General features: G+C 46.9%; 1 protein-coding gene across 1 annotated transcript; it reads left to right on the forward strand.

Moving 5' to 3' along the window:
* The first annotated feature begins 4,324 nt into the window (after window positions 1-4,324).
* BHLHE41 (basic helix-loop-helix family member e41) lies at window positions 4,325-11,583 on the forward strand. The gene is made up of 5 exons (XM_020797795.3): window positions 4,325-4,770; window positions 5,073-5,136; window positions 5,451-5,558; window positions 6,400-6,511; window positions 7,114-11,583. Exons 1-5 carry the CDS (start codon window positions 4,457-4,459, stop codon window positions 8,274-8,276), a joined length of 1,761 nt encoding a protein of 586 aa, XP_020653454.3. The 5' UTR covers window positions 4,325-4,456; the 3' UTR covers window positions 8,277-11,583.
* The last annotated feature ends 621 nt before the right edge of the window (window positions 11,584-12,204 follow it).

Consider the following 12,204-nt stretch of genomic DNA (forward strand, 5'->3'; position numbering starts at 1 on the left):
CTGAAAATTAAGGCTATACTCCTTCCCATTTCCACATACTGTACTGCCATTTAGAAATGTACTAAATCAAATTTGAAGGGACGTGGTGGCGCTGCGAGCTAAACCGCAGAAGCCTGTGCTGCAGGGTCAGAAGACCAAGCAGTCGTAAGATCGAATCCACGTGACGGAGTGAGCTCCCATCGCTTGTCCCAGCTCCCGCCAACCTAGTGGTTCGAAAGCATGCAAATGCAAGTAGATAAATAGGGACCACCTTGGTGGGAAGGTAACAGCGTTCCGTGTCTAAGTCGCACTGGCCATGTGACCACGGAAGATTGTCTTCGGACAAAACGCTGGCTCTATGGCTTGGAAACGGGGATGAGCACCGCCCCCTAGAGTCGAACACGACTGGACAAAAATTGTCAAGGGGAACCTTTACCTTTACCTAAATCAAATTTGAAGTTCTAAGAATTTATGTAGCTAATAACCCTTGATTAAGGCCAACCTGATTGAGACTACTAAGCCTATCACTCCCACCAACTGGCCATGATGGCTGGGGCTGATGGGAACCCAAGTTCCTTTGTAGTCATGAATGCCATGCCTCAATTGTGGGTTGTAAAAACACATTGTCCTGCGCTAGCCACAAATTTGATTTCACCAGATAATCTTGAATATTGCCAGAATACTAATGTAAATTTAAACCACTTTAAACATAATGCCGTAAATAACAGCAGGAAATGGCTAATTAATGGTTTATAAAACTGGAGTGCAAGAAACAACTTGCATTGTTATTGCCCCCACAAATTCTGCCCTTATGAAGGATTAAATCTAAAAGAAAATTCTGACCATGGTGGAAGAGATTTTTCCCCCCCATTTTGTCCATCTGATGCATTACACTCAAACATTGAACACAGCACATTTTTCTCTTTTTTTACTAGACTGTATTCCACAACGGTAACTTTTTCAAGGCTGATTATAAAAGATCATCTTCCCTCCACTGCAATCACGTTCCCGTCAACTCACAGGTAACATCAAATGCAGTCCTATAGCCTCCAAGTTTTGAGAGAGCCTTACTAAACTCAGCAGGGCTTCATCCTGACTTGAAATGCCTACGGCTGCTCTGCCGTCCTCTTAAAAAGCTGCCCCAATGCCGTTACTCCTTCCTCCGGAAGGCTTTCGTTTCGCGCATTCGGTTACCCCTTCCTGAGAATCTTTTCCAGCATTCGGAATTTTTTCCTTTCCGAAACAAGGCGGCCAAAGCTGCTTTGTACATTTGGGGAGGGGGGACCCAAATACAACGACCAAAAACCACAGAGTAGGCTGGCCGGGCGCAGGAGGAGGGTAGGGATTCTGCCCCTGAAATATTTGCGTAGGGGATAGGCGGGAATTGTGGAAGGCCTGAGCTCTCCCTTCTTTCCCCATTGTCCCGCTCAAGGGGCGCCTTCCCGCGTTCCGCCGCACTCGGCCAGCTGGCCGGCTGCCCTTCCGCTTCCCTCCCTCCGCGGCCTCTGGGCGCCTGGAGACGAGTGGCCGCTTGCGTCACCGCCGCGCTCTCATTTTACTTTCACTTCAGCCCGCTGAGCGCGCTACCTGGAGGCATTCCCGGACGCATTCCCGGAGTAACTCGAGCCTACGCAGGTTGGCTCGGATGTGCGTCCGGCTGAGCTCAGCGGAGCTCACAGACGGAGACGGACGTGCGTCGGGCTGCGGCGTCCCGGAGCGGGGCTCCAACCGAGGACTTTCTCTCTTGAGGGCGTGAAAGCGAGCCAGGAGACCCGCGGGGCTTTGCCCGCTTTCCCTCAGGGCAACTCGGGCTGAGTCAGAGTTTTCGGCCCCCCCTCCTCCTCGTCTTCCACGCACCCGGAGCACGCGTTGCCCAAAGACACGTGTCCACATTGCAGCAACCTCGCTTCGGGCTAGAAGGAGCCCGGGTGTACAAAGGGTGGCGCTAGCGGCCGTGCGAAAGGGGCCGGCCGGGGTCTTTCCCTAGGAAAGCCAAGCCCAGCTGGCCTCTCGGAGCAAGCCCAGCGTGACTCGGTGCAGCATTTCGGGGTCAGAAACGGCCTGGTCTTCCCAGGCGGCGGTCACGTGCCCGCTTCCGTGAGAGTAAACCCCAGGGGGAAGGCGGGGAGGAGGTTCGGTTCCGGGGAAATGCGGATTAAGATGCTCTGGCCCCTACGCACCTGTGAGGTGACGTAATGGTGGCGCTCCCCGGCCGAGCCTCTCCCCGCGCCGGCAGGAGAAGCCGGGCTCGCTTGTGCGGCCACAAATACCGCGGGCAGGCGCTGAGGCCTCGGAAATGCTGGCCTCGGCTCCGGCACGTGTGAAGTATACGCCGCGGCGTGCCCACGAGCATGTGCAAAGTGCTTGTCCTTCACTCCTGACTAACCTCATTCACTCAGCCCCCGTGTGACACTTACATGGGATTAAGCAACCACGAGACGAAAGAGTGCGGTTTGGGACTAATGGCAGCACTCCTTCCTCTCCCCTTACTACCCCCCCCCAAATGTTCGTAGCGCGCCCTTAATGGGGGAGGGAGCCGGATCCAGAACCGCCTGGGACAATATTTGTCTTTTCCCAGAGACGTGTTCCCGAAACGCATCCGTGCACCACAGCCGAATTTCCTCTCCACCTCCCCCGACCAATCTTCGGTTGAAATTCCCCCTCTCGAGCCTGAGCGCTGTGGAAGAAGACGCAGGTAATTCGTCATCCGGCCCATGCGGGCTGGGCGGGCCTTTCTCCAGAGGCAGGCAGCCAGCCGCTGCCCGGTTCGCCAGCCCACACCGACGGACCTCCCTTTGCAGTGATGGTGTGGTGGTAGCGGCGGCGGCAACAACAGCAGCGGCAGGAGGTCGCGTCACGTTGCTAGCCTTGTGCTCGTACCAGTTTGAGACAGGATTAAGGAGGAGGGCTCTCTCTCTCTCGCCCTTGCTCTCCTCCCGTTTTAAGGGGCCAGCGATAGTAAACGTGGGCTGGAGGCGCAACAGCCTCCCTTCAACCAGCAGAAAGCCAATGGGTGTGTTTGGAGAGGGCAGCAGGCGAGGGGATGGATCGGACGCCCCGCCACGTATCACTGCCAGACATAACACGGCTGCGGGGTTACTTTAACAGGGCACGGTTAGTCACTATCTTGGCGTGGTTCGCCCCTTTCGTAAGAGAGACAGAGAGAAACTTCCTGCCAATCGCACCCGCACAAAATAATAATAACCACCACCATAATCCTTATTAAAAACAAAAATTCCGGTGGAAACTTGTTGGATCTTTCTGACTCTGCATTTTTCCAGGAAACCCTTTTCTGAAAGCCGCTCCACGCGATACACGGCCTGTTGTAACATTTCGTTATTGGATCCCTGCCGGGAGAGTTTGGCTATCTGCAGTGATGGTTGCGAAAGGGGAGGGAGGAGATGGCTCGGTGTGCTTGTGATCCTTCATCAGGCTTCCCCTGCCGTACACTCAAAGGGTGGGATGCTGGTGGGTGACTCTCGGCAGCGCAATCCTGAGCGGGTTTACTCAGAAGTAAGCCCCGCTGCTTTCAATCAAATTATTCCCAGGTAAAGGTGTGTATGGTACTGACACTGCAATCCACTTTAGCGTATGAACTGTACACTGAAAACAGGCACTATATCGGACTGCAGTCTCATTCGATCTAAAACCAGTGGCAGTAGAAAAAAAAAAACATGACCCCTTCACAAGAAATGGTTATTAAAGCCTGCTTTGCAAAATCCGGGCGCTACGCGTAACGTTGGCTCGGTGGGAAGTCCCACTCTATTCAGCTGTGCAATTTACTTCCGAAGTACAAAGTTCAGGTAACAAACAGTACGGGTGCCCTGGATCGCCCCCCTTTCCAAGGAGACCCTGCCCCGTTGCCTTCAGCGGGGCAACAAGGAGAGGTGCGAAGTTTGGAGGCGCTCCAGCCCATTGATTTCAAGAAGCCAAGGGAGGGCGCGCCTCTCGCCGCTTTGGTTTGCTTTGCAAGTGAGCCACCCAAGGTTTCTCCCCTTCATCCCAGGAACACCAAGCCACTTGATAAGACTGAAGTGACGGTTCTCCTCTGGGTTGGCAATATATGGCATAAACCCTTCGCACGAGGCTGCCTCTCAAGGAGGCGTGCTTTGGAAAATTTTGTTTTGGGGGGGGAATGCATCCTGGCCCACTTTTAGAGCCCCGAGGCCCTCCCAAACCGAGACACTTTCTGGCCGAGGAAGACCGACCAAGTTCTATCCCTCACCTTCCCCCCCCCACACACACTTTTTTTTTTTCCCGGTCGCCTTGCCCGAGCTGTCCCCGCCTTCCGGCGTCCCTCCTTCCGCGCCCTCCCATCCTCCCCAGTCCCCGAGTTTACATGGTACGTTCCGCACGTGAGCCGGGTGCTGGTCTGGCTGGCGACGCGCGTGCCTTGTGGCCAAACAACTGAGCAGGGAGCGCAGTCTAGCAGCGCCCGTGTGTGTGTGTGTGCGTGCGCGCGAGTGGGGTGAGTCGCATGAGTGGCGAGAGCGAGAGCGAGAGCGAGGAGGAGAGGCAAACGCAGAAAGGGAGCGAGCAGAGGCAGAAAGTGCTTCCGCGCTCCCTCCTTTCTTTCTCCCACCCACCCCCTCACCCTCTCCTACAACTGCACGCAAGAAAAAGACCGGGCTGTATGTGCCACTGGTGTGCCCAAAGCTCTTCAAAGTCGGCATCATCCCACCGCGTCCGTCAAAAAGGGAAACCACAACAAAAAAAGCCGCGGCCAGACATGGATGAAGGGATCCCTCTCTTGCAAGAAAGACAGTTACGGGAACATAGGGACTTCATAGGGTAAGGTGGCCGTGCTTACCAGGTAGTGTCATTGCATCCTTGTTTTCCGTGAAGGGATGCCCAGCACTGCCAAGAAGAGTCGTTCTCGAATGGGCATCCGATTCCGCCCCCCTCCCCACCAACCTGCCAGGGCCCAGTACTGGGTCTACCTTGGCGTCGTCTGTTGAGCGCACTGGGAATCTTATCTTCACGTGGCCCTCTGCCCCCTTTTTAAATTTACACCGTTTTTATGTGTTCATGTGAAGTAGATAGGTAAGATTGTACCTCTCGCGGCAGATGGGTCTCTTTTCTCTTTTTTGCAGACTGGATTATCCATCCCTATATATGTGCAAGCCCAAAAGAGGCATGAAGAGGGACGAGAGCAAGGTAAGAGTAAGTTTGTGGCACTTTCCAAGATTTGCATTTTATGAGGACTGGGGACAAGGGCTCAGAGGAATCTGAGAACACAACTTTGTACAGCTTTTCTTGAACTTCCTTTCTTTCCTCAACCGTGGATGGTTCGGTTTTATTTACTTTGGAATGAATAAACAAATGTTGGTGGGTGGCTGTGCTAGGATGTGCTGTACCTGACATGAAAAATAAGGGGGATAGGTTGTTGGTAGGACAGCAGCTGGAGTGCTGGTTGACTTACACTGTAGTAAGTGTTAATGGTTGTCCTTCTCTTTGGTTTCCCTGATTAGGAAACATACAAGCTGCCGCATAGGTTGATAGAGAAGAAAAGGCGAGACAGGATTAATGAATGCATTGCTCAGCTGAAAGACTTGTTACCTGAGCATTTGAAACTGACAGTAAGTTCAGTCTATGTATATTCATATATTTATATTTATATGTCCATACTGTATGTCTATCTGGATATTTCTTGTTATATGCAATTATCACACAACTGTAGTGTTTCTGAATGAAGCTTTTACAGCCTAGGCTGAAAGGCTATACCCACTTGACTAGAAGTTAGCCCCGTTGGGTTGGACCCAGAGACAGTCATAGCTAGATTCATTGAGTTAAATGAAATGTAATTTAATCATAGCTGGATCGAATGTACTGAATTTAATATGTCTTACTTCTGAGCAGACATGCATAGATTCATGCTGTGACACTGCAATCCTATGTACTGTACATTTAACTGGCAGAGAACCCCACTGAAGTAAGTGGGACCTACTTCTAGCAACAGTGGATATGGTTGCAAATATTTGAAAAGAATGGGAGACCAAAAGCTGAAGCCCGTCTCTTTGTATTTAGAAGTAAATCCTATTGTTCACCGAGTCTTACTCCTAAATAAATCATGGGATGGAGCCTTTCAAAATAGATTTTTGGGAACTGAGCTTTTATAACATGTTCATGTTTAAGGACTCCTAACCATTCAATCTTTGTATTCATTCTTCCAAAACACTGCGCTCCCATAGAATGTTAACAAATATCTTAGGGCATATTTGTAGATGAGCCAGAGGAAATACCCCATACTGGAGTACCCCTTGTTTTTTGAAGTTGCAAACTGCATGGGAATCTTATCAGCACAGTGGGGGCAATATTAAAACACTACTGCAAACGAATTTAGCAAAGTTTTAGAAAATAGAACGTGCAATTCTGTTTAAGAGTGACTAATCAAGTGTCTCCTTTTCTCCCCTTTTGCAGACACTAGGGCATTTGGAGAAAGCAGTAGTTTTGGAATTAACTTTGAAACACTTAAAAGCTTTAACAGCCTTAACAGAACAACAACATCAGAAGATAATTGCTTTACAGAATGGTGAGTAAATGCCTAGCACAACACAGGAGACATGGTTTTTCAAAGCAAATAAGCAGGAAAAAAAGTTGATAGTTTACAGGGAAGTCCTTGGATTTAAGGTAAGGAAGTTGTAATCTAGAGACTTCACAAACTACTAACTTTGGAATACTCTCATGGTTGTTGTGGTAAAATCTGAAGACTGCATCAATGTAAGTGGCATGTATTTTGCAGCCATATAACCTAGCTGTATACATGTTTAATGAGAAGTAGCTACTCTCGTTTCAATGGACTTACTCTCAGGCATATGTAAGACTAGCCTGAAGTCCTGTGTGTTTATTTGGAAGTAAGTCCTATAGTATTTATTGAAGCATACTCTTGAGTCTTATTAGCAGTTGAAATGCAGACATTCCCATTCTTTTGCTTATTTAATATAGCATAGTTCTAGACTAATTATTAATGATTTTAAACCTGAAGCTTCTGCCTTCAGCATTTGAAAATACATTGTGGTGGGATGTTATGAATACTGAGTAATATTTGCTTTAATGCAAGTTGGTTGAGATATTTTAAAAGTGATATGTTTTCATTTCTCTGTTCTTGTCCATCAACCCCCTCCCCCACTGCAGGAGAAAGATCTTTGAAGTCTCCTCTTCAGTCTGACTTGGATGCTTTTCATTCAGGATTCCAAACATGCACCAAAGAAGTCTTGCAATACCTCTCCAGATTTGAAAGCTGGACTCCCAGGGAGCAGCGATGCACCCAGCTCATTAACCATCTGCACTCAGTTTGCACACGGTTCCTCCCCAGCGCCCAACTCTTGACTCCAAAGGTTTGTGGGAGCAAAGGACCCTCATCCACCTCCTCCTTGTCCCCCTCCACTTCTTTTTCCTGTGTGCAGCAAGATCACTCTGTCCCAAAGCTGGAAAGCCAGCCAAACTGTGTGCCAGTCATCCAGAGGACTCAGAATACAAATAGCAGTAATAATAATAATAATCTTAATGTCCATAATGCCAGCAGTAGTGTGGAACTTGGTGGGGAGAATGACACAGACACGGACAGTGGCTATGGCGGGGAATGTGAGGGGAGACCAGAAGGTGAAAAAAGCCAAAGCAATAATGTCATGATGATCAAGCGGGAGCCCTCTGGGGACGAAGCCCCACCTCTTAACAAAAGGTTGAAGCTGGATTGCAGCAGCAGCAGCAGCCCTTCTGCGGTGCTGAGCCCTGATCAAGCAGTGGCCGCAGCAGCCCTCCTCAGACCAGACCCGTCCTTGCTCAGCTCCCTGATGGCTTTTGGAGGCTTAGGCGCAGGGGGAAGTGGAGGAGGGGGATCTCCCTTTGGCCAACAACCTGCTGCTCCTTTTTGTCTGCCTTTCTACTTCATCTCCCCCTCTGCTGCTGCCACTGCCTACATGCAACCTTTCCTGGACAAGAGCAACATGGAAAAATATCTCTACCCAGCCGCTGCTGCCGCTGCCCCCATTCCATTAATCTACCCAGGGATTCCAGCTCAGGCTGCGGCGGCGGCGGCTGCAGCTGCGGCGGCGGCTGCCTTTCCCTGCCTCTCCTCTGTGTTGGCTCCAGCCGAGAAAGCTAATTCAGCTTCAGCAACCTCCTCCTCCTCCACCTCAGTCCTCCTCCCTCCCGATGTGGCGTCTTCTTCTCCAGCCCAGCACCTTCCTCCTCCGTTTTCCTGTAGCCCAGCTGGGCTCAACCTGGACACAGATCTCCCTTCCCAAGAACAGTCCTTGCAGTCCAGAGAGGAGAATCCTTCTGAGAACGCTATATAACACGGGCAGCAGTGTTTTCAGCGAAGAATGTCACGGTTTATGCTCCCTGCTTAACAGGACAAGAATGATAAGCAAGCCTCTCTCTCTTCTAACAGAAACCTTAATAGGCTGACTATTTATTGACTCTTTTATTAAAAAAAATTGGGCTCTCAATTTTTTTCTCTTTATCTCACCCCTCCCCCTCCTTCCTGTGGAGATCCATACTCACCTTTTCCACACCACTTTTATGAATTATAAAAAAGGTGTATTTGCAAGGTTTTATAGTATCTGCACCCACCACAATGTGGAGTAAAGCAAAGGCAAACTCTCCTTTAGGTTGATTTTTTTTTCTGAGTTGAACTTTCTTTTTTAAAAGAAGGATTTGAAAGTACAAAAACTTTTCAGGAAGTTTTTTTTTAAGGGGGTGCAGCATTGGGAAAGTGAGGCATTGGGAGAGGGGGTGCAGCATTGGGAAAGTGAGGCATTGGGAGACATGCCATACAGATTACCATAACTACTGGCACTTTAGGTATGTTTAATATCAAGAGCAGCCATTTCTAAACAGGTGCTTTCTCAGTATGTTGGACTACAAGTGCCATCATCCCTAGCTGGTGGCTATGCTGGCAGGAGGAATGGCGCTTGTCAGCCAGCAAACCTGTGGAAGCACATCAGGTTCAGAAAGCTGATGTATAATATAATCTGCAAGTAAGTGCCTCGGAGCACTTCCACTGCCTGGAAATCTTTCCTGCATCTGTCCCTTTATAGCTAATGGAAGTTGGGTCATTGTGGTTTGTGGAAAAAAGATTTCCTGGCAAATTTTGCCCTTAACAGGGCAATATTTTTTTTTAGCATAAATTGTTTTATGTTCTACAGTTGGGTTAAGAACGACTGCAATCCCTGATCCAGGTTTTGGAACTAAGTTCCACTGAGTGTGGCGGAACCTGCTTCTGAGTAAACCTGTATAAAATGGCTTGTAAAGGTTGCACTCCTGTGTTCACTTACCTAGGAGTAAGTGAGGTCAAGACAGCTCAGGAATGCTCTGTCAGGTTGCAGTCCTATGCATGCAAGCACAAAACTCGAGATTTACATGCACGAGATCATGCTGTAAGGTTGCCGTTTTCAGATCCTGTCAGAAGTCCATTCAATTTAAAAGGGAGGGACTAGCTCCCAGGTCAACATACATTATATTTCAGCCTTTAAATTGCTTACGAGTAGTCCAACCAAAGCTTTGCTCATTATTCTAGAATAAGTTTTGAAAATGGCAGCTGAGCAATCCTGTCTGTATTTAAATCTTAATGGGCAACATACAGGAAATACTGGGCACAAGGCCAATAAAATGTAAATGCATCTGAATGCTGAAATCACTGGGATTTCATTGTTCAAGATGTCAGTCACCTGACCCAAATTATTTATTTGGAGTCTAGGAACCGTTTATTTCCATGAACTATAGGTTATTTTTTGTGACTTGGAATGTCTGGAAGATTGGGTTAGTCCATTCATGGAGAAAAAATGGGAGGGAGGGCACAGAGCAGAGGTGGCGAGCCTTTATATGACTAGCACTTTATTCAGAAATAGGCCATAAATGAATAGACTTTGTTCAAGTCTTTATTTGTTGTCTTGCATCCTTAAGAGTTGTTCCTGTTATTGGCTCAGAAGTTCAGACAATGCAAGAACTATCCCACAATGTAATTTGTGTGGTGGTGGTGATTTTTTTGTTTTTTTTTTGGGGGGGGGGCTAAACCAAGTATATTTGTTGGTTCTTATTCAGTATGGTCAGGTGGCTTGTTGTTGTTGTTCTTTGTTTTGTTTTTCTGTCTTCTTGATTTCAGTTACCTTGCTGTGCAGGTAGGAATGCTGCAAGAGTAGATTAAAGTCAAATAACTGGATGTCACATTTTAAGAGCACATGACTCTATAGAAACAAGCCCCTCATTTGGTGAGGATTACATTCAAGTACATGACTACACATGCATAGCATTGCAACTTATACTAACCTTACACTGTATCCCAAAGGACAAATTTGGGTTGCCAGCTGTTTTTATTGTTCTGTTCATGTGCCTTTAATAGTAGTCCACACACATTCATGATCTCCTGCTCTTGCTGTGCAAACTAGGGTTCCAGATAGAAATATGACAAGTGTGCCGTATGACTACATACAGTATTTATAATTAAAACAACAACAATAAGCAGGATTCTGCAGCAGATGTGCAGTTTGTGACTGGGGTGGGGGCTATGCCCCTAAAAAAAATTGGGGTGACCTACCACTGCCAAGGGAGTAAGCCCCACCAAACGCAATAGAACTTACCTCTGAGATGCATATGATTCACTGCATATGACAGCCAGCTGCTTCAATGAGGTTGGAAGACCATCAGGTTCTGGATAGGGAATGTGGATGTCTGTTGAAGTTTCTGTGGGTGTGGTTCTCTCTTGGCAGATTGGAATATGAGAAAGTGGAGCTTTTCCTGGCACAGGTAAAGATCCTCATTAAAGGCACAGGTACAAAATATGTGGAACATCCCAAACTAACAATAATAATAAAGTATGTATGTTGGTAATTGGGGAAAGGTGGAATAAGGCTTTACGGCAAAGCCTTTCTGTCTCCCAATATCCTGATTTCCCTCTCTGGGGACTGCTGCCAGACACCAAATAATCACACAACTAAAGCTTTGTTAATAAGACTTAAGCCAAGAACCTTGCCTAGATATTTTTAGTTTGTTGCCAAGGTAGCACTGTGAGAAATCTCACTTGAATGTTATGTAAGAGGTGAGACAACAGTCTGACTATGAGTGAATATGCCTGGTTCGGTTAGTCATTTTGGGTGCATTTGCTGCTATTGCTGCTGTTGCTACTGTTTGCCTCAAACGCTGTGTTTAAACAATGTTGGTTTCCCACCACCTCTTCCTCCCCCCCCTCTTTTTTTTCTTTTTAAAATATTACTAGCCTACAGAACGGCTTGTGTAAATAGTTGTTAATATATCCAATTAATGATGTCCAACATGCTATTTTTGTAGGAAGAAGATGTGTTAATGATATTTTGAGTTAAAATATCTCTTTTGAGGAGGAATTGCTGAAAAAAGTTGCACTTCTGTTACAATGCTTATGCTTGGTAAAAGCTTATGCTGTCTTAAATTATTTTAAAAAAATAAATACTATCTGCAAGAAACAAACTGTTTTAAGAACAGTTAAATATGTGAAAAATTAGGAATTGATCTTTATATTCAGTATTTTCCAGCAGTCCATGAATTCTGTTACCAAAATATTTCCACGATATTTTGTGATTTAAACAAAAAAACCCTTACTAAAGAATAAAAAAAACCTTTAATATGCAATATGGGTTGTCTAATGATTGAAGCCTTTACAAACCACAGAAGGACCATCCTTCAAATACTCATGGCGATCTGACACAGATTCTCAACCACTGCCTCATTCACCTCCAAGTGAGCTGATTATAGCTGTGGCCATATAGAATCTGTGAAGCACATCCCACATTCTTACTTGCTTTCTGCCTTGTTAAGCTAGTATACATATTAATTAATTAATTAATTAATTAATTAATTAATTAATTAATTAATTAATTGAGTAAAATATTTATGCCCCACCTTTCTTCTCAATAGGATCCAGGGTGGCTCACAGTACTTGCATACTTCCCAAATTATGGGGAGAATGGGCAGTTGGGGCGTACCATCTACAAGTCCTATTGCCAATATAAATCAAATTACATAGCCGCTATTTTCCTAATTATAGCAACAGGGACTGTCACCCAAGACAAGGAGTTCTAGCACCCTCTTACCTTTACCCTTTACCTCTTTGTAATTCCAACAGTGTATCTAAATATTGTCATTGGCTGACACTTCTCTCTTCCGTGCATGGGAACAACTGTTATATAAACCCAGACAACCAAACATCCTGACTGTGTGACCAGGTTGGAGGAGAGTATTTGTGGTCAGTGG

This window comes from Pogona vitticeps, chromosome 5, assembly GCF_051106095.1.
Source record: "Pogona vitticeps strain Pit_001003342236 chromosome 5, PviZW2.1, whole genome shotgun sequence".
Classification (NCBI taxonomy): Eukaryota; Metazoa; Chordata; class Lepidosauria; order Squamata; family Agamidae; genus Pogona; species Pogona vitticeps.